At 31.2% G+C, this 20078-nt stretch overlaps 2 protein-coding genes across 7 annotated transcripts in view; one reads left to right on the forward strand and one right to left on the reverse strand.

The window, feature by feature from the left end:
* SYCP3 (synaptonemal complex protein 3) lies at window positions 1–8629 on the forward strand. Of its 2 annotated transcripts, XM_019732088.3 has the most exons (8): window positions 1–135; window positions 536–597; window positions 761–795; window positions 2319–2436; window positions 3245–3344; window positions 6143–6241; window positions 8347–8451; window positions 8576–8629. In XM_019732088.3, exons 1-8 carry the CDS (start codon window positions 1–3, stop codon window positions 8627–8629), a joined length of 708 nt encoding a protein of 235 aa, XP_019587647.3. The 2 variants fall into 2 exon arrangements, with proteins under 2 accessions (XP_019587647.3, XP_088653384.1); XM_088797258.1 differs by lacking the exon at window positions 8576–8629 and having other exon boundaries at window positions 1–130; window positions 531–597; window positions 8347–8478.
* CHPT1 (choline phosphotransferase 1) overlaps window positions 8488–20078 on the reverse strand; it is a 24029-nt gene continuing 12438 nt past the window's right edge. The window contains exons 3-9 of one of the 5 annotated variants that reach the window (XR_012494068.2): window positions 19801–19942; window positions 19354–19438; window positions 16644–16775; window positions 14306–14464; window positions 13708–13833; window positions 11074–11273; window positions 8488–8655 (exon numbers count right to left, since the gene is read on the reverse strand). Coding sequence is in view for 3 of the 5 variants with exons in the window: in XM_019732086.3 (XP_019587645.3) it covers window positions 8611–8655; window positions 11163–11273; window positions 13708–13833; window positions 14306–14464; window positions 16644–16775; window positions 19354–19438; window positions 19801–19942 (800 nt within the window). In the remaining 2 variants the exon portion in view is untranslated. The remainder of the gene's footprint in view (window positions 8656–11073; window positions 11274–13707; window positions 13834–14305; window positions 14465–16643; window positions 16776–19353; window positions 19439–19800; window positions 19943–20078) is intronic. The other 4 variants (XM_019732086.3, XR_012494069.2, XM_074326219.2 and 1 more) reach the window with 4 other exon arrangements.

The raw sequence follows: 20078 nt of genomic DNA on the forward strand, positions 1-20078 counted from the left end.
ATGGTGCCCTCTGGAAGAAAACGTACCAGGAAATCTGGGAAGACATCAATGGAGGATCAGGTTATGAGAGCCTATGATTCTAAGAAAGAAGATAAAAAAGATCTGGGTGGTTCAGAGGATGTTACTGATGGTACAGTATATCTAATATTGTTGGGCAGTGACCATGTCCTGTAGCTCATTTATGTTGAACCTACTGCATTTTAAACTGTAATGAAACTTCATGTTTGTCATTTGGAGTTAGAGTAGCTTGTATAGCATTTGCCTTTGCAGCCCTTATTCCCAAAATGTCTGATAAATATTACATGGCTTATTATGATATTAACGCAGGAAGACTTGCAAAACTGTTCATGTGAAATGGTCATGAATCTTAATTCCACTTAACCTGCAGAGAAAGATTTGCATTTATATATCTGCTTTAAAAACTCATGTTGACAAAATGCCTAAAAGACCTCAAAATTAAGATATTTCTTCATTAAAAATTACCAAAATAGTATAATTTAAAATATATGTGTATTTTTTTATTAATGCAGAGAAGACTCCAGTAATTGATAAGCATGGGAAGAAAAGGAATTCTGCAGAAATAGTTGAAGATATGGGGTAATGTGCTCAAAATAATTTTTGCCTGTTAGATACTAAGTACTTTAAGAACAGTCTACTTTGCCAATGAGTATTATATGTAAAATACTGAGTGATTTTTATGATATCAAGCATGACATTTTATGGGTCCTTAATTAAGTTTTTAAATGCAATTTCTTCATAGGGGTGACGTACAGAATATGCTGAAAAGATTTGGAGGTATGTTTTTAGGAGATGCCTATAGTTAAAGAAAGTTGTTTTAAACCATGTATTTTGTATAATAGGAAATTCTAATCAGTTGTACTCAAGACTGTCATTTAATGCTTTGTTTTCATATATAAGATTTTGCATAAGTATATGTGATTCAGCTTCATAGATTTCCTTACTTAACCTTTTCCAGTTATGGATGTGAAGAGTGCGAATGATACTAACAATGGTGAGTACTTTTACTAGCAATGATTCTTTCATATTATACATGTGTGAATTTAATGGACTATGGAATTTTAGAACAAAATGATGAGAAAAATCTACCCCTCTTGGGTATGGACTTTTACAGACTTCCACTTTCTTCCACAGACTAAGTGATACAAACACACACATCTGTATGTATGTCAGTTTACCATTTTCTCAATTTAGTTATATTCTATGACATTCCATTGTTCTTTTCTCTATCAGGAACAGTTTAAATTGAAGCCTTTAAATAAATATTATTTTTACATTATTAAACTATGTAGTTGAGAATTAAAACAGCCTTGCTAGCTAGTAAGAGCTGTATAATCAGATAAAAAGTTAATAAACTTTAAATAGTATGTCAAATGTCAGTTATAGTAACTGTTAGGGGATATAGTACTCAAATAGAGTCAATATTCGGCTTCTCAATATGGCTTATTTATAGAATCAAGTCTTTTGAGTGCTTGAAAAGCCTGTTTGATTTGGTTATGGCAAAATGCTTGTTTTGTAATCTGTCTTATATATTTACGATTATTGATGGATATTAGAAGTATATTTATATAATAATGCAGTTCCATCATGATTACTGAAAAATAACTATTGATAGTAGATTCATATGCACGTGTTTGGAAAAACATTATTTGAAGTATTAAAATTTTTACGAAATGCAGTACTTATGGGTAAAAATGTCCTATAAAAAGCTCCACAAAAATATTTAAAATGGTTCTTGAATGAATTTATCTACATATTTACTTAAATTAAGATTTTTCTATGCCTGGTTTTTGTCTCTTAGTAAATGATATGCTTAAAAGTATCATTCACTATATTTAAAACAAGTAATTTTCTTATTCTTTAACTATTTTTATACTTTTTGCTTTTTTTGTTTTTGAAGTTTTGTGTGTTTCGTATAATGAGTTCTAACAATAATTCATCTAAATGTGTTCTTTCAGTTGACAAGTATTTTATAAATTTAGAAAAATTTAGCCTTAGTGTTTTCACATGAGAAAATTGAAGTCTGTCCTTGAGACCCTCTTTTCTTTTATTAGCTCTTTTTAACCATCTCTAAATTGAAAAAAAAAAAATCTAGCTAGGAAAAGCAAAACTGGTATACTAGTAACTAAAAGTTATCTAAAAGCAAATAACCTTGCTTTTTTATATTATGTCTATTTTAAGATTTAACTTTGTCTTTCTGAAACTGTTAAACCACGTTTACCCATATTTATTTTGAATATGTGGGAACAAAATATGCAATTTTATTCAACATTAAATTTTAATATTTATTTTCCATGTAGCTGACGTTAACCAGGTTCTTTTTACCAAGAGAAAAAAATTAGAAATGTATGCCAAGGCTTCTTTCAAAACCAATACTAAGAGAATTGAAAATGTTTGGAAAACCCAACGAGAGCAAAGGTATGGTTGTTGGTTCATTCACAGCCACAACATTTTTATCATTTCATAGTATTCATTCATGCAAATTATGAAAAATATTACCATCTTACATTTATTGGGGTCTCCAGTAAAAAATATATTTGGTTTGGTTTTTCTCTAAGTCCTTTAGTCCTATAACTTCACTCCTTCGTAGACTTGAGATATATTTCCTAGAAATTAATAAAGATTACCTTTATCCTGTTAAATAAAAATGGAGGGTTCTTTTTGCTATGAAGGTAGTTTGTTCTAGAAATACACTAGCTGAATAAAAAGTAAATGTCATACAAACCATTAGTCTTGTGATAGTCAACAGTGTTGAAAAAGATCAATCATGTATTATAAATAATTTACATATTTTAGGTGAATTAACTATTCTTTTGTATAAAATCATTGTTGTACCAAAATGGGAATAAGTGAAATATGTTTATTTGGAAATCTTATATGATAAATATAATAACTTCATTGAATCTATTATTATCAGAGCCCATATTCATTAGGAGAAAATGAAAAATAAACTGGGAGTAAAATGAAGTTTTCTGGAAAATTTATATATACAATAAAACTTTCTTTTTCAAGAGCTAAAACATGTGAGGGCTTTTCTGTTAGCTGGTTAAATACTTCTTGGAGTCAGCAATAATCAAAATTGTACTTCTTGTTTTCATATCTGAAATTTTAAGATCCTAGTTCCTTCTTTTATTATAGTATAAATTATGTAAAGTGAATTTTGTTTTGAATGGTTTTTTCCCATATTGATATGAAATATGACAATATTTGTTACTATATTTTACAGAAAGAAGCTTAACCAAGAATATTCTCAGCAGTTTGTGACTTTGTTTCAGCAGTGGGAGATGGACATACAGAAAACTGGGGAACAAAAACAAAAACTAGCTGTTAGTATCATGCTTAGCTTTATAATTAATTTATTATAAACAAGTGTCAAGTAGGAATGGAGAGCCTAACCTTGTAGGAGACCCATAGAACTTGGCAAGGTTCCATTACCCATTGCTGGCTGTATGCTTTGGTTCTGCCGAATGGTAAATCAGAGAAGTACAGGCATATACCATTCTCATAAAAGCTGTTGGTCTTTGCTTCCTATATTGATTGGGATTCTTGCAGTTGCAAGCGACAGAAATTTGTCCAAGTACAAAAGAAGGATTATTGGTTAAATAAAAGAAGTCCAGGGGTAGTTTAGCTTTAGGTATAGTTGGATGGGGGAGGGGGGAGAATTGTTCATGTAGTATCATCTTGGCTCTGTCTCCAATTTGTAGTAAGCTCTCTCAATGTGGTAAGCAAAATAGGTTCTTGCAATCCCAGACTTAACTAAAGTTTAGTAACACTGGTGGACTAAGATAGTCTTTCTCAGTAACTCTAGTATAAAAGTCCTCTGGAGGAATATCACTGATTAATTTGGATTATTTGTCTATTCCTGAACCAGTCATTATGGTCAAACATGGTTTGCTCTTAATGGCCAGATTTGTTACCTGCCCATTTCTATAGGAGATAGAGGTCATATGGTATATAACTACATTAACTATCCTTTTATTTCATCCTTTCATTGTTTGTAAAATTATCACACATTTCTTATCTAAGAACTAAGGTGCTATTCATATTAAATAATTTTAAGGGTTGGTTGATCAGCTCTGTTTTAGAAATGTTAAAATTTAAGATGAATATGAAACATGCATCTGAAACAAGGGGGGATGTTGTGTAGGCCACTGGTATAAGTCTGGAGTTCAGAGAAGAGATACGGGTTGAATATACAAAGTTGGGAATTTTTCCAATCTCCCATCATCATATCTACCCACCCACCTACAACCCTCTGTGCTCATATGCTATATCTTCTCCCTGCTCTTAAGGATGAGCTATCCTTGTTCCTTGCTAAGGCCAAGGGAGTGATTGTAAATGTAAAAGAGAAGTCTTAAGGACTGAGCCCTGAGTAAGTACTTCGGTGTTTAAGAGTTCAAAAAGATGAAGAAGAACCAGTAAAAAAGACTAAGTGGCCTAATAAGTAGAAAGAAAACCACTGTAAGCAAAGTAAAGCCTTTTAAGGAGAATGGATTAACTTTTTATATGCTGCTTATAGGCCAAAGAAGTTCGATTTGGCAATGTGAAGGTCATTGCTGTTGATCAGAATGGTTCCGATCAGTCTTGAACAGAATGATTTTGATGGAACGAGTGCAAAAACCCAGCTGGAAAGCGTTTGAGAGAATGGGAAAGAAATGGGATGGTAGCCTGAGTAGAAAAGGAACAGTGTTTTTTATTTTATACATTTTAAGAATGGAGAAAGACCAGCATGTTTGTGTGCTGTTAGGAATATTTTTGAGGGAAAAATAAAAAACAATGGAAAGGGGGGACATTTGCTGAGTTCTTGAGAATGAATGGGATGTAAAAAAGTTGGCGTTAGCAGGGAACAAGGATAGTTCATCCTTAAAAATAGGAGAGAGGTAGAATATATGAACACAGAGGGATGTAGGTGGATGGGTAGATATGGTGATAGACTGAAAGTTCTCTTTGGATTGCTTCGATTTCTTTAGTGAAATAATTAAGGTCATCAGATGGTAGAAAATATGTTGCCTTTTGAGGTCAAATGAGAAAATATAAAATGCTTTCCTGAGTGGGCCAGTGAATGGACTAAGGAAATACAATTATCAAGCAACATTAAGGGTCCATTTTAGGCTAGTGATCATGATTTAAAGTTAGACCTGTTGGCATGTAGTGGGTTTTTCTCCAGTTATGACCATCTACCGGGATGCAGGCAGAGTAGCTAGAAGAGTTAGGTTTTCCAGGGTTGGGGTTTAGCTAAACAAATGTGACAGAGTAAGAAGGGAGCAAGCTATATAGGCCAAGGAGTAATAATGATTGACCGTAGAATTTACACTGGGAAAGAGGAAAATGAGGACATGGAAATAGGGATAGGGGACAGTGAAAAGTAGGTAAGATGAATAGATTTTAGATCTTGATGGAGATTATTGAGCTGTATACTAAAAAGAGAAAGCTAGAACAGTAGGGAGATAGTAGTTGAATTGTGGGATATATGGAGACAGTATGGAATAATGGTTAGAGCCTGGATTCTGGAAACATACTGTTTGGAATCACATTCTAGTTTGACCAAATGTTAGTTGTGAAACTGGAAAAATTATTTTTCTTTATGCCTTAGTTTCCTCATCTATGAAGGGGATAATAAGAGTACCTATCTCACAGAATTTACGAGTTCAAATATAATTTTATTTAAAAGATTTCAGAGTAGTATCTAACACAAAGTTAATATGAAGTTTACTATTATCAGTACTATATAGAGGTTATAGTTATTGGTAATGACAAAATTCTAGCATATGAAGTATGTAAGTGAGTGGCTAAAGTAGGGTGGAGGACAAAAATCATTGCTGGAAAGTAGGCCAAGGAACTTAAAGACCAGCATTACTGGAAGGGTCATCTATGTTGATATTGAAAACACCAAGAATTAAGACATATTTTGAGTATTAAAATTTTTATTCAGTGACCAGTAGGATTATTGTATTTTTGTTTTATATTAGTGGTGAATACAAATTATCTAAATTTAGTCATAATAATGTTAAAGCAAAATGTTAAATGTATTGATTTTAAACTATTCCTTTTAAGCTTACTTTTTGCTAAATTTAAAATTTTACTCAAATTGTTATCACATAATTTTTTTCTTTTACTTTTGTAGAACTTTTTTCGACAGCAACAAAAGATTTTTCAACAATCTAGGATTGTTCAGAGCCAGAGACTGAAAACAATTAGACAGTTACATGAACAATACACAAAGGTCTGTTGTATTTGGTAACACAGTATATTCTTATAAAATAATTCATGTATGGAAGTAGAAGATAATTTTTTTCTAAGTTTAAGGAAACGTTTTCTTATATATTTTAAAAACTATCCATTTCTAACGTATTGTTTTTTATTTTAAGTTCTAAATATATTTTATTTTAGGATTCTAATGTTTTGGGGGAATTATTCAAAACAGGAAATGGTGAATTGGAAAATTTACGTAAAAATTGTACATATTGTACATAAATTCATATTTTATTAACACTTGTGATAGTTATCTATTCAACTAAAAATACAAAGTCCATAATTCATTTTTAGGTAGTCTTTTACTTGTCTTTATATCCCCAGTGTTTGTTAAATAGAAAGTACCTATTGAAATTGATGAATATTTATTTTCAAATGTATTATATATGTGTTTTATGGCATATTTGCTTTCAGAATCATTCCAGTGACTAAAAATGGCTTTATATGCCAACTTACAAGAAGATGGCACAGACACAGAATAAAAAAACATGTTGATTAAAAATTTTTGGATTGAGAATTATCTAATGACACATGCATATTAAGAAATTGTGGTCTGTGGTCTGACTATTGACCTTATTCATGCAGATATGTATTTTTGGTAATTTTTCATAGTTCATTGGAATCCTTTTTTTGGGGGGCGGTGATGGGAGTTCTTTTAGAAAATCTTGTTCGTATACATGTCAAAATGTCACTTCTAAAGGAGTTGGTATTCTCTGAGTAAACTAATAAGATAGTTTTAAAACAAATACTTTTAAAGAACTTTAAAATAAGATAGCTGAACACAAAAGTTATTTTTAAAAGTGTTTCTAATCAGCTAGCTCTAATACCTCCCTGAAAATTATTTGTTGATTGGTATGAAGATTTGATAACATACTAGAAAAGATTTCTTCTAAGTATTATCACTAAATATTACCACTTAGGATAGGAACATTAATATTATATTGACTTCTCCACCTCCCTTATTCTTCACATCTAGTTATTAGTATGTCCTGCAATTTTCACCTCTGCAGTGGTTCTTTCTTTTTTTTAAATTTCCACTGCTACTACCCTAGTTCAGAACCTCATCATTCTTTGCTTATACTATTAAAAGGCTAACTGATTTCTCTGTTCTCTAATCCATTCTTCATAGGTCTGCTATACTATCTTCCTAAACATTATTTCTTCCCTCCTGAAAAACTGTCAGTAGCCTCTTACTATAAATTTTTAGGTATTCAGTATTCCCTCCACCCAATACTATGATCTTCTTTTTATGTTTCAGTTTCTACATTTGTTCATTACTCTCACCCCTCATCATAATTGCTTTCTCTGAATTATGCACTTCCATGCGTTTGCTTATGCTATCTGCCCTAGAATGCTTTTAACTTTTTCTTTATCTACTGAAATCTTACTCTTTTGCCAACTAAATTAGAATTAATCCCCATTTTCTATTACAGAGCCACAGCAAGTTGTTCCATTCCTATTATAAAATTGTGTTATTTTTGTTCATATGTCTCTTACTGGAATAAGGGAATGATCATGTATTATTTTAAATTTCTCCACAGTACTTAACATCATATACTTTTTATATAGTAGGCATTAGGATCACTATTTATTGGATGAGTAGTAAAGATTTATGACATAATTTTTGTTTTTCATAAATTGAAGAGGTATACTACAGATCATTTTATTCCCTTTATAATGAATTCATATCAACTTGACTGTTAGTCATAATAAGTAGATTACAACCTGATATTTAGAAAGCTTACTATAAATTTTCAAAATGATGGTATTTATTGATTTGGGACTTTTTCCTTTTTATGTTCAATATTGAAACCTTAATTCATGAACCACTGTTTTGAGCAAAGTACACTACACTGCTGTTATACCTCCTATAATAATAGTTGATTCTTGTCTGACATTTTTTAATCTTTTAGTGGGTATTTTGGTTTTGATGTATTACTTAGACTATTTTTATTTGGAATAAATAATATACATTGAAAATTTTAAAATTCCTACTTTTGAAAATTAATTGTACAAGTTTAGAACCTGAGATGAAAAGTGGTGGTTTATAACTGAACTTAGCCTTTTGTATTTTAGAGTATGGAAGACTTGGAGAAGAATCATAGTAATCTAGTTATTGATGCACAAAATGAACTTAGAAACGAATTGGCTATGTTGCGAAAAAAAATTATGATGGAAACTGTAAGTCATTTAAAGTCCAAAAAATAAGGATTAATATAAGCGTTGAAATGTTTTATTTGCTGAAATATGTATAACACTTATCTAAAAATTAAACAAATGTTTAATACTTCCTTTCATGTAACAGCAGCAGCAAGAGACGGCAGCTGTTCGAAAGTCTCTTCAATCCGTGTTATTCTGATGATTCTTTGAAGGAAGAACTTGAACCTAAGTAATATGATACAATTATAATATTAGCTAAGAGGCATGTAAATCTTCAGAGTGGTTTTAAAATTCTAGTTTAAAATATTACATCCTGTTTATCATTAGCTTAAGTGTAAGCCTCCTCTTTCTGTTAACCTTCAAATAAAATCTGAACAGTCATGTGAGTAGCAGCAATTTCTAAATTATATGTACCAAACTTTCTGATCTTTAATAACAGTAATAGTGCATTTTTCTCTTTAACACTTGTCAGTTAACTTTCAGCAATAAAGATGACTTAATTTCAGGTTTTGGCTTCACTGTATCTCTGTCAGTCCCAAAAAGTAGAAAGCACAAGTATAGAAGGTTACATTGTTCTTCCTAAGAAAAAAAAATCTATTTTACATGTACATCCTTTTGTACATAGTCATTAAGTTACACAGCCAGTTCTAATAAAATTTCAAAGAAACTGCTGATTTATAAAATTTATTAAAAGCAACTTAAGTTTGTGTCATGGAATAAACCTGATAAAAACCATTAAGACAACTGAACATTATATAAATATCACTTTTAAAATATGGATTAGTGAATATGTCATTTCCACAAAGACATCAAAATGCCATTTAGTTGGGCTTGGTGCACAATTAAATGGCACATATTTGTAGTAATGATTAAGAGCATATTATCAACATACCTAATTACTTATGGTTTAAGTACTTCACATCTGTCTTCAAAAATAAATTACCTAGAATGCTTTTTCAGTTTTAATATTCAGTAAATATATGGAAGTTTGATTTTACTTTCATTTCCAAACTTGAAGTTAATTCTTATACCTTGTCTTTTAAAATGATTTAATAAATATTAAACTGTTTCAGCTTTTGTTTGAAATAAGTCAAACTTACTGTTTTCTTGCTCAAATTGCTTTCACTGAATCTTTCAAAACAAAAAATAATGCCCATTAGGAGAGGAGTGATTTCCTCCTGTTTTTCCATGTTTTAAATTCTAGTTTTTGCCCCTACAACTCACTCTTAGTTTTAAGGTTTTCAATGTTTTTAAAAATAAGTCCATACTGATTCTCTTTTTCTGTGATAACTTATATAGAAAGAAATTAGTCTGCCACCATTAACAAATATTTGACACTAAGGGGACAGTTTACTTCCTAAATTTTTGCACTTTGTAAAGGATTTCCATTTTAAGCCAAAGTATTTAGAATATAAATCTCAAGTACTACTCAAATTTCTAAGAGGGTCCTTATTTAAGTTTACTAGTAGTTACAGGGGCAAAATAAGTACTCTGGAGTGTTTTCTGTATACTTAATTAAATATTTTTTCCTCTTAAGGTATATCAGTTTTTACTGTTTTTTCATTAATGTCGTTTTCTTGCTTAAGATATAGTACATGTTCATTAATCATTCACTTTTTTAATTTTATTTTACCATATGGCTTATGGTCTACAGAATTTGTATAAAATTAAAAATAGGGTAAGATGGTAGTCAGAGGATTTGGATCACCAAAGATCCTTGCAGTAGTAGTTCTATCATTCATAATAGTCACTCTACTTTTAAGTGAGAGTAGAAAGATGTGAACCAGTACATAATGTACATAGTGGTTGAATAACTGATACTTATTTTACCCCCTTTTTAACCTCTAATGAAATGTATACTTGAAGTAACTTAGGCTGATATTCTAAAGGGAAGATAATTTTGCCATGTTTTCATAAATTACTAATTTTCTTACATGTCAACTGTGCTTTAGCGACTGTATTATTTTCATAAAAGGGAATGTTTAATGTCCACCTTTTTGTAACAATGAAATTTTAACTCAGAATATCAAGGAACAAATTACCCTCACTGTAAAGATTCATTTGTTTTTCTGAACTGGTAAGACAAATTCCTTTTACTAAATACAAGTTGTAGAAAATTCCAGTAGCCTTTTAAAATTTTAGTTGGCATATTAAAGCAAGTATTTACTTTTATATAATAATTAACATACTGCTTTTGAAAAATGGCTAATAAAGCATTTCTTATAGCATCATTTGACTCAGTAATTAGAGTATTACAATCCATGCACTTATGCAATATTATGAATTCATCAATTTTTAGCAAAGTAAACGTCATCTTCAACATGGCTAAAATCCTTTAAGTCCTAAATTTTTATGTAATCATTTGGCAGTGAAAATCCCAAGTCTCTAATAAAGATTTCTGAGACAAAGAGACTGTTATTTAGAACTATAGTAGTGCACTTTCTTACCCTCAGAAAATTGAAATTTCTTTCTTTGGTTTTGTTTCTAATTATTAATAATTTATAGATTGTATTACTCTGATAACATCGGTGGTCAAAAATACTGATACATAATGAGGGCTTAACAACTGAAACAAGACATAATGGAATCTGTAGGACTTAATGTTTTATATTCAAATATAACCTTATTTGATAGTATACTAGCCTCCTGCAAAAGGGGATTTCCTTCACTCCTAGGTTCCCCTAACTGCTTCTCCTCTTTTCCTTGGGCTATTAGTCAATATGCTTGTGAACCTGTTCAGGTGCTTGATGACATGAAGTCTTGAAGATATTTAGATGAAGATGTCTTGAAATTTGCAGGCACAAAGCACTAAAGTACATCACCATATCAAATGAAGAAATGACCTTTAGAAGCAAAAAAGAATATAAAATAGATTATGGTATATTTCTTTTTTTAAGCAGTAGCTATTTTTCTGCCCTCTGCCAATCTCAAACCTTAACCCAAAATTCTTCACTGGAAAATTGCATTTTAGAGTACTTTCATATGTTTCATATTTGGACCTCACTATATAGTCTTCTGGAGTATGCAGGACATTTCACAGTTATAGTAACTGAGGCTCAGAGTGGTAAAAGCTGAGACTTAAATACAAAAGCTGTAAAGTAACAGAATGCATATCTTGACTCCACATTCTTTTAATTTTCTGCTGTGTAACAAAGCCACAAATTTCTACTAAAAGGGGCTATCAGTCATTATAATGAAATTCCATCATTTACATTTTTTATTCCTTTGAGATTAGTTGTTAAAAAGTAAATGCCTAGAAAAGACACCATAGTTGAGGGGAGGCATATACAAAATTGTGTTGTATACAAAACTGAGGAAGGCACACTAAAAACTATCCTCAGGACCAGGGGCAAATGCTTCCTTTCAGAAAAAGGAGCCTCCCAGCTCTGCTGGTAGAGGGAATTCTCACCCATGAGGGGAAAATCTCGTATCATTTACTTGAAAAGCTCCATCTAACCCTTTTCTCTCTGAAGCAAGAACCTTTTCCCTAAGGATGCTAAAGGGCATGTGTTTTGTTTGGGCTACACAGTGTTTTTTGTTTTTCATTGTGGTCCATGCAGTGTTCTAAAGAGAAATTGAATTTGACTTCCTCACCATAATCTGCACCACCATTGAAAACCAGACCAACTCATTCATTACAAAATAGGTGCTTGAATTTTTAACACCTGATATTTTAATTACATTTGGTAATTACCAGTTACATTTGGTAATACTTATTTAAGTTCACAAAAAGAAACCCTACATTGAATTTTCAGATAGTTTGAATAATCACTCCCTATTTCTTAAACTTAGACAGTTTTAGAGCTCTAAAAGTATTTAAAGTGGACAGTAAATTAAAGGAAATTATTTTGATTTGCAAACTTTTTAGAATATTGCCTGAAAAACTTTCAAGGATTAAGATTTATATTTTACCATTTGAAGAATGGAAGACTTGAATGGACCACAAAAGGATATTAAGTTATTAATACTATAGAACCTAGTATAAAGGATCATCAGACATACCTAAGTGGTCTATACACAGAACAGATGCAGTTTTTTAGTGCCTAAATCTAACAAAGAGGGTGAGATTATTAAATTATCAAGAGATTCACTGCAGGGTTTCTTTTAGTGTACTTGAATACCATGTTTCCCTGAAAATAAGACCTAACCAGACCATCAGCTCTAATGCATTTTTGGAGCAAAAATTAATATGAGCCGGTCTTATTTTAATAAAATATAAGACCAGGTCTTATATAAGACTGGGTATAATATAATAAATATAATATATAATTATATAATACCCAGTCTTATATTAATTTTTGCTCCAAAAGATGCATTAGAGCTAATGGTCTGGCTAGGTCTGATTTTCAGGGAAACACGGTATATGTTATATATCACTTAACAATTTGGTGAAGGCCAGTGAGGTCCAGAGGTAGGGAAAAATACAGTAGAATTGTTCAAAACCACCATTAATTGAAGACCAACCATATAGATGTCTCAAAATAAAAAAATTAATAATGCTTTCTTTATCCACTTTTGTGATTAAGGTGTTAACAACAGTGATTTTCTTTTCTTCTAATGGCTAAAACTTCTGTCTTAAGACCATAATTCTATATAACCATTTTGAATAATAATGACTTTTGAATATATACATTATCCATTTCACTTTCTTAAGCAGGATGTAATCAATGAGAATTTAATCTTTGATGAAATCATCATTATTAATATAAATTATGCAGTACATTCAAGGGCCATACAGATATATAGGGTTACTTGCTTCTAGCACAAAATGGTCCCAGAATCCACTACTTGGTAATACTGTCAGTTCTGCTTCCTTTCCTCAATATTAGCTGACAGTTCTTGGTGCAGTAAGTGGCCACCTTTGCTAACACTAACTCCGTCTAGTTTACCTGGTACCTTCTATAAGCTCGGAATAATTCAACAAGCTTGAATAAGTAAAGTCAGACTCTAATAAGTGTTGGAGTCCTTTGGGCAGAATAAAGTGATTTTTGACATCTTTGTCCTATTATTTTGGGGGGAGAAAGATATAGTTATTTTTAAGGTACACAGTTAACAGTTATGTTTTTAAGAATTTAGGCTGTTGGAAGCAAGACCTCCAGATATGTGGGCCATTTCTATACTCAATAAAAAACAATTCACAGCTTTAAAGAAGTAATTTTACAAAACATTTACTGTATAGATAGTGAGACTACCTGATATTTCACTGAAATCACTCTTAAGCATAGTGCTATTTGACATGTTAAAAATAAATAAAAATCTTAGGAGAAAAGAACTTACCATTGCTATCCATAGAACAACATATTCGTCTACAAAATTATTAAAGTACTGGTCTAAAAATAAAAGACCTGGGCCAAAAAAGACAGTGTCTTGAAGATACAGTTCACTTTTAGTCATGTGAGCTATCTATAAAAAAGTAAACAAGATAATTTCACTATTAAATTTTAAATATTTTAGCTTTTATTTTCAGGACAGAATTGATTATAATTTTAATTCATTATTAAATAAGGATAAAGAGACCATTTAATTTCACATTTGATACAGAAATACTGAATCTAAAAATTCTCAAATTCATGACTGGATGACTAGGCAGCTTATTAAAGTCTCCAATATTTAAAGTCCTTGATATCAGAAAGTTGCAATTGATAATTACAGCTGAGAAAATAATTAAAAGAACTTACTACACAGTAAAAAGTCTGTCTCCTTGAATATAACATTAACTCATTTACAGTTTTACTTGGAGCACAAATAGGTAAATATTATTTTGTGATGATAACACCACAAAAAACCTACCCATTGTATAAAATGGTTTCCAGTTTTATGTTTGAGGCCCAAGTATGTTATTTATACCATCAATCATAAATTAAAAATTTCTTACCACCAATTTTTGTGCGACTTTAGCAAAGACACATCCAAACATTAGGGTATAAAGACAAGGATGCTTTTCAAACACATTAGTTGCCGACTTTTTATAGATCATTATTGCCAGTATAATAATTATTCCTATGTGAAGTCCAGGTGACAAAACACTGGTGCCCTAATGGACAAAACAAAATCAGCATCACATTTTAACATTGCATTTATTACACTGCATTTTCTGAGCATCTATTTTGTATTAGGAACTAGAAATCTAAAGAAGAGTATGATGTAGTATATGGCTTACAGGAGTATACAGGCCTTAGCGGTACTTTTCAGACTTTCATGGAACCCCTAGGGTTATACAGATAACAATACAGTGCCACTGATGTTTGATTCCAATTTTATATACATACACATTTTAAACTAATAACCACTAAAAAATAACAATATAATTTATTCTGTACCAAACTTTACTATGCTAAAGGCCATCAACACTTGGATTTCCAAGTTAACATATGTGCAGATATTGAAATACAGTTTAATCGGTCAGTTTTACAAATTATTTTAATCACTGATTAGGAAGAGTTTAATTCTGCCTTGGTCTCTCTATACCAACACCACCCCCCACCCCCCGTTTTTTGCATTTAGATTGCAAATGCACTCTTACATAACTCCATACAATCCAACCGATTACATTTTTATCTATGTGAATCAGGATTCTCTCATAATTTGCTTATCCTAAACAAAATAGTGAAATAAATTTGGTATTAAGACTTTCTAAATCTTTAACCTCCAGTTTAAATGTGTTCATTAAAACTTACTTAAGTTTACATGTTATAAATTATAACTTACTATAAAAATCATATAATAAAACACTACATAGTAATAACTTATAAAAATTCAGACTAATAAAATAGTACTTTTATCTGTATTATGGTTCTGTAGATTTTTATTCAAGAAAATCTAAAACATTTGGAAAACCTCCAGTTTAAGAGTTTGAAATCAACCACTTCTTAGCCATAGTATTTGATTTTTTGTTTTCCTTCAAACATTTAATCAATTATTTCTTAGTAAAATATTCTCTAAAGTGGACATTGATCCTTGTTAAATCATATTTTCTTCAGTGGTACTCTATTTTATCATTCATGGTCAAGCAACAAGTATTTCTAAGCACTTTATGCATAGTACCATACTGAGATCAACATACAAAACACCTCAAAAAACAACACATTAATTTTTCTAAATATATCAGAACTTACATATCTGAGTGTTATACTGTGCTTTTGAATTACGTATATAAAATGTATTCATAAGGATTGATAATGTATGAATTATGTGGATTCCTTGAAATTATCTTGAGAATTTATAAGTCATTTAAGAGGATGAGACTTTTTAAAACTAAAAATGCGGTATTTCGTGTTTATTACTCCTCTTATTTATTAGACCTAGCTCCAAGTGACTGATTTTTTTCCCAAAATTAAATCCACCCTTAAAGTACAGAAAATTTGAACTATAGCGCCAAAGAAATGAAAGAGAATGAGCTATAGCTTAAAGTCATTCTAAAGACATTCCAACAACATTTTGATAGAAGATGGCATCACTGGAATAAGTACTTATATTCTTGAAGATGACATGTTTTTCTAAAAAACATTGATAACGTATTTTCTTAAAGCTTGACAGGAATTCTGACTCCCACGTAAAGTATTAAAGTTAAGTTCTAAAAAACAAATACATTGAATAAATACAAAAGTATTATAGCCTGAGCAAAGTGTAAAGAATACAGAACACAAGGTCTGTCCACTCCATTTAAGAATTAAGGTTAAAAATTTTACCTTTTAACATACTAGAATAGTAGCAATAAACTGCCCCATGTGTGAAACCATGACCACTAGCAACTTTCTGGCCATACCAACAGGAACTCATTCCCTACCTACCTTTTTAGTGCAAGGCCCAAAATGCAAGAAAACAGATGGCAATTCTTAATTATATACAGTAATGAAACAGTGGATGAGTGAATGGAATGTCAGAAAAGTCTACTCAGAAAGGCTACAGAAAGAGGAAAAAAGCTTTATTATCAGTCTAAACTTTTTTTTTTAATTAAAGTTTACTGTGGTGACAATTGTTAGTAAAGTTACATAGGTTTCAGGTGTACGATGCTGTAATACATCATCTACATATATCACATTGTGTGTTCACCAAAAGGCTTTTGAATTATATGCCTTAAAAGAATCCTTTAAGATACTTAGAGTTCCTTTCCCCATACCTGAACTTTGGCATATTTTTATTATCTCTGTAGATGGTGATAAGAAAATTTAGCATAAAATTAATACTAAATGTTGATGAAATTAATGTCTTACTGCTATAGTGGATCCATTCTTGCCAACTCCACCATGGAGGATAACATGGAAGTAATTTGAACAGGAAAATATTGCTCCACCTACAACTCCAAGAACTGGGAAGATCTTCAATTTTATTTCTAGAACAGGTATCTTTAGGGGTAGAGGAAAGAAAGAAATCATTAAGAAAACAATATTTTTCCCTATTAAACAGTAAAGAAACATGATGATATAGCCCTGTGCAATAAGCTATCCTTTTTCTTATAATCAAATCTTAACTTCTGGAATGTAGCCTGAAGTGGTAACTTTTGATGATTTTATTCATTAAGTGAAAAAGGAATCCACCAAATTCAGCTAAGTCTACTTATGTAATTGTGATGAGATATTTAATCTCATAAGCCTTCATCTGATTTAAAGGAATGAAAAAAGGACAGTTTACTTGGATCTAGTATGTTTAAAAGACAGCATCCCAGGAAAGTCAGATACCATGATCTGCATCATGAATGTGACAAATAGTCATGATGAGTGTGCATGCAAAAATTCTGTGTAGTTAATATCCAGGATTAAATCTCTAGCAGTATATTTACCTGTTGGTCAACTGCTGTTCAAGAAAACTTCCAAAGGCAGCAAAGGATTTAAAAAACAGTAACAATGAATTGCCAAAAGCTATAGGCTAGTGTGTTTTGAAAATAGACTTTGAAATATTGTACCAAAATTTGTGGAAACTACAGATTAACAAGTTTAGAAAATTTACATCTAAAATAAGCATCCTTGTTGGTGAGAATAAGCAGATGTGCTTTCTCCCTATGGTATTGTCAAAACACTGAAATGACTTTAAGGTTAAATTAAATTCTTCCCCATTAAAAATAAATCAGGATTCCAAATTTAAGACAACCATATCGGACTTAATGACGAGAGTTGCCTAACTGCCTCTAGGTCCACATTTACCTATGGGTACTAGCAAAGCAGCTACCTGAAAAAACACATCATATCCTTCTAGTATATTCTAGAGGCCTACAGTAGCAAATACTTGATTCTATTATTTATTCTTATATGAGAAGGAACACAAATGTCTCAGGGAATGTACCACTACTTAAAAATATGCCCAAAGTCGATTTCTGAGCCTAGTGATGTGAACTGTAATTGGCAATTCTGAAACTAAAATGCCCTAGAGAAATCTCATTATTTTTAATAGACTTGCTTTTTAGAACAATTTTAGGTTCACAGCAAAATTGTATGGAAAGTACATCGAGTCCCCATATGCCCCTCACCACCCCCACTATCAATACCACCCACTAGAGTGGTACATTTGTTATAGTCCATGAACCTACAATGACACGTCATTATCACCCAAAGTGCAGGGCTCTCTCTGGGTGTTGTATGTTCTATGAGTTTGGACAAATGCATAATGACAGGTATCCACCATTATAGTATCATACACGATAGTTTCACTACTCTAAAAATCTTTTGGGCTTTATCTGTTTGTCCCTCCTGGCAACCACTGACCTTTTCACTATATCATTTTGCCTTTTTCAGAATGTCATATAATTGGAATCATACAATATATAGCCTTTTCAGATTGGCTTCTTCCACTAAGTACTCTACATTTAAGGTTCCTCCATGTCTTTTCATGGCTTGATAGCTCTTTATTTTTAACACTGACTAATATTCCATTTCCTGGATGTAGCATAGTTTATCCATTCACCTACTGAACGAACACCTTGGTTGCTTCCAAGGGTTGGCAATTACAAATAAAGCTGCTATAAACATTTGTGTTCAGGTTTTTGTGTGGATATAAGTTTTCAACTTATTTGGATAAATACCAAGGGATTTTATGGAAAGAGTGTGTTTAGTTTTATGTCTATTTTTACTGGTGATACAATAAAGCTTAGTAATTAAAAACATAGAGTCTGGAATCGGTCTACTTAATTCCTAGCTCCAGTACTTCCTAGCTATATATTCTTGGATAAATTACTTAATCATTCTAAAACTTATTTATAAAATGGAAAAATGATAGTATCTATTTTATAGTATTGTTCTGAGGGTCAGATGAAACAGTGATTAGTAAAGTATTTAGAAACACAGTAAGTGTTGAATAAATGTTAGTTGTTGACTATTGATATTATCCTTATTCCTTTTCTTAACTCTTGAGATTGTGAGTCAGCCAGTGTTGTGGACTTAGGTTGTAGACACAGAATAATTTGTCTCTATAGTTTCTTCCTATGCAAAGCACGAATTTACGACAGTAGTTTCCTGAGAGTCAACCTTTGTCAAAGTACTGAGGTCAGCAACAAGCAGAAAATAAAAACACTCCTTTAATATGGGAAATTTCACCTCATAGTAGATTATAAAAAATCCAAATTAGCAACGTTTCTTTCCTAATATTGAGGGACAAGTGTCAAAATGTAAAATATTTTATTGAATTTACTTTTCTAAATACCTATTTTATGAGATACATTTTGGCCTGGAAAAGGTAGTTCAGCTAGTGTGTTTAATTTTGTATTAGACAAATGGGGTTGTTTTCTTCTATGGACTAATATATTCATGCATAGGGGGAAAATGCCTTAATAAGATATATAGGATAATAAAATTATAAAACAAGGAGAAAAGGTTAAGAAATTGAATGAATAATAAATACAATGCCAAGGATTTCTAAAGAAAATTAATAATGCAATATTTTCCCTAAATATTTAAAAAGTACTTAAATATAAATTTAAATACTCAGTTTTACCGTATAGTCCCACATTGTTGCTCCTCCAAATGTAGACAACACAAAGACGATCATTAACGCTACCTGAATTTCAGTTACATCCACTCTAAAAAGGAAGGACAAAGAATAGAAAAGATGTTTGTAAATAAACTTCCTGAATGCAGAGGTTAGTTAACCATATATTAAATATCAAAGATGTAAAAATTTCTATAGCCTTAGTTTATTTTCACCTTCAGTTCCATCACTGAATTATCAACTGACTACACTGTTATATGAAAAAACCTATAGAACAATATGTGCTCACATACAGGTAAACATTAGTATGTATATTAGGTATAACATTTATGGATGCACCAATTAAATTCCTGATTGAAGCTTTGTCCCTTATTATAGATAAATGAAGTATAATAGATTGTGAAAATAAATTCAGTTACATTTTAAAATGTACAACTTAAAATACATACTTACTTTCCAAACCTCAGCACGCCTGAAACATAAGTCTGCCAATGAGCACAATAAAACATGAACATCCCAATAAAAGAGCAGAAAAACAACCAGTCAGGATGAGTTCCTAAGCGAACAGCAATTGAAGCTCCAACTGCCATAAATACTGAAAGAAACAAGGTTTAAGAACCATTAAGAACTAGAAATAATTAATGAAAAAACTAGCCTATATTATTCAGAAAACAACCAGTAAGGATGAATTCCTAAGCGAACAACAATTGAAGCTCCAACTGCCATAAATA

This window comes from Rhinolophus sinicus, chromosome 1, assembly GCF_057876585.1.
Source record: "Rhinolophus sinicus isolate RSI-liver-muscle chromosome 1, RSI-T2T, whole genome shotgun sequence".
In the NCBI taxonomy this organism is placed as follows: domain Eukaryota; kingdom Metazoa; phylum Chordata; class Mammalia; order Chiroptera; family Rhinolophidae; genus Rhinolophus; species Rhinolophus sinicus.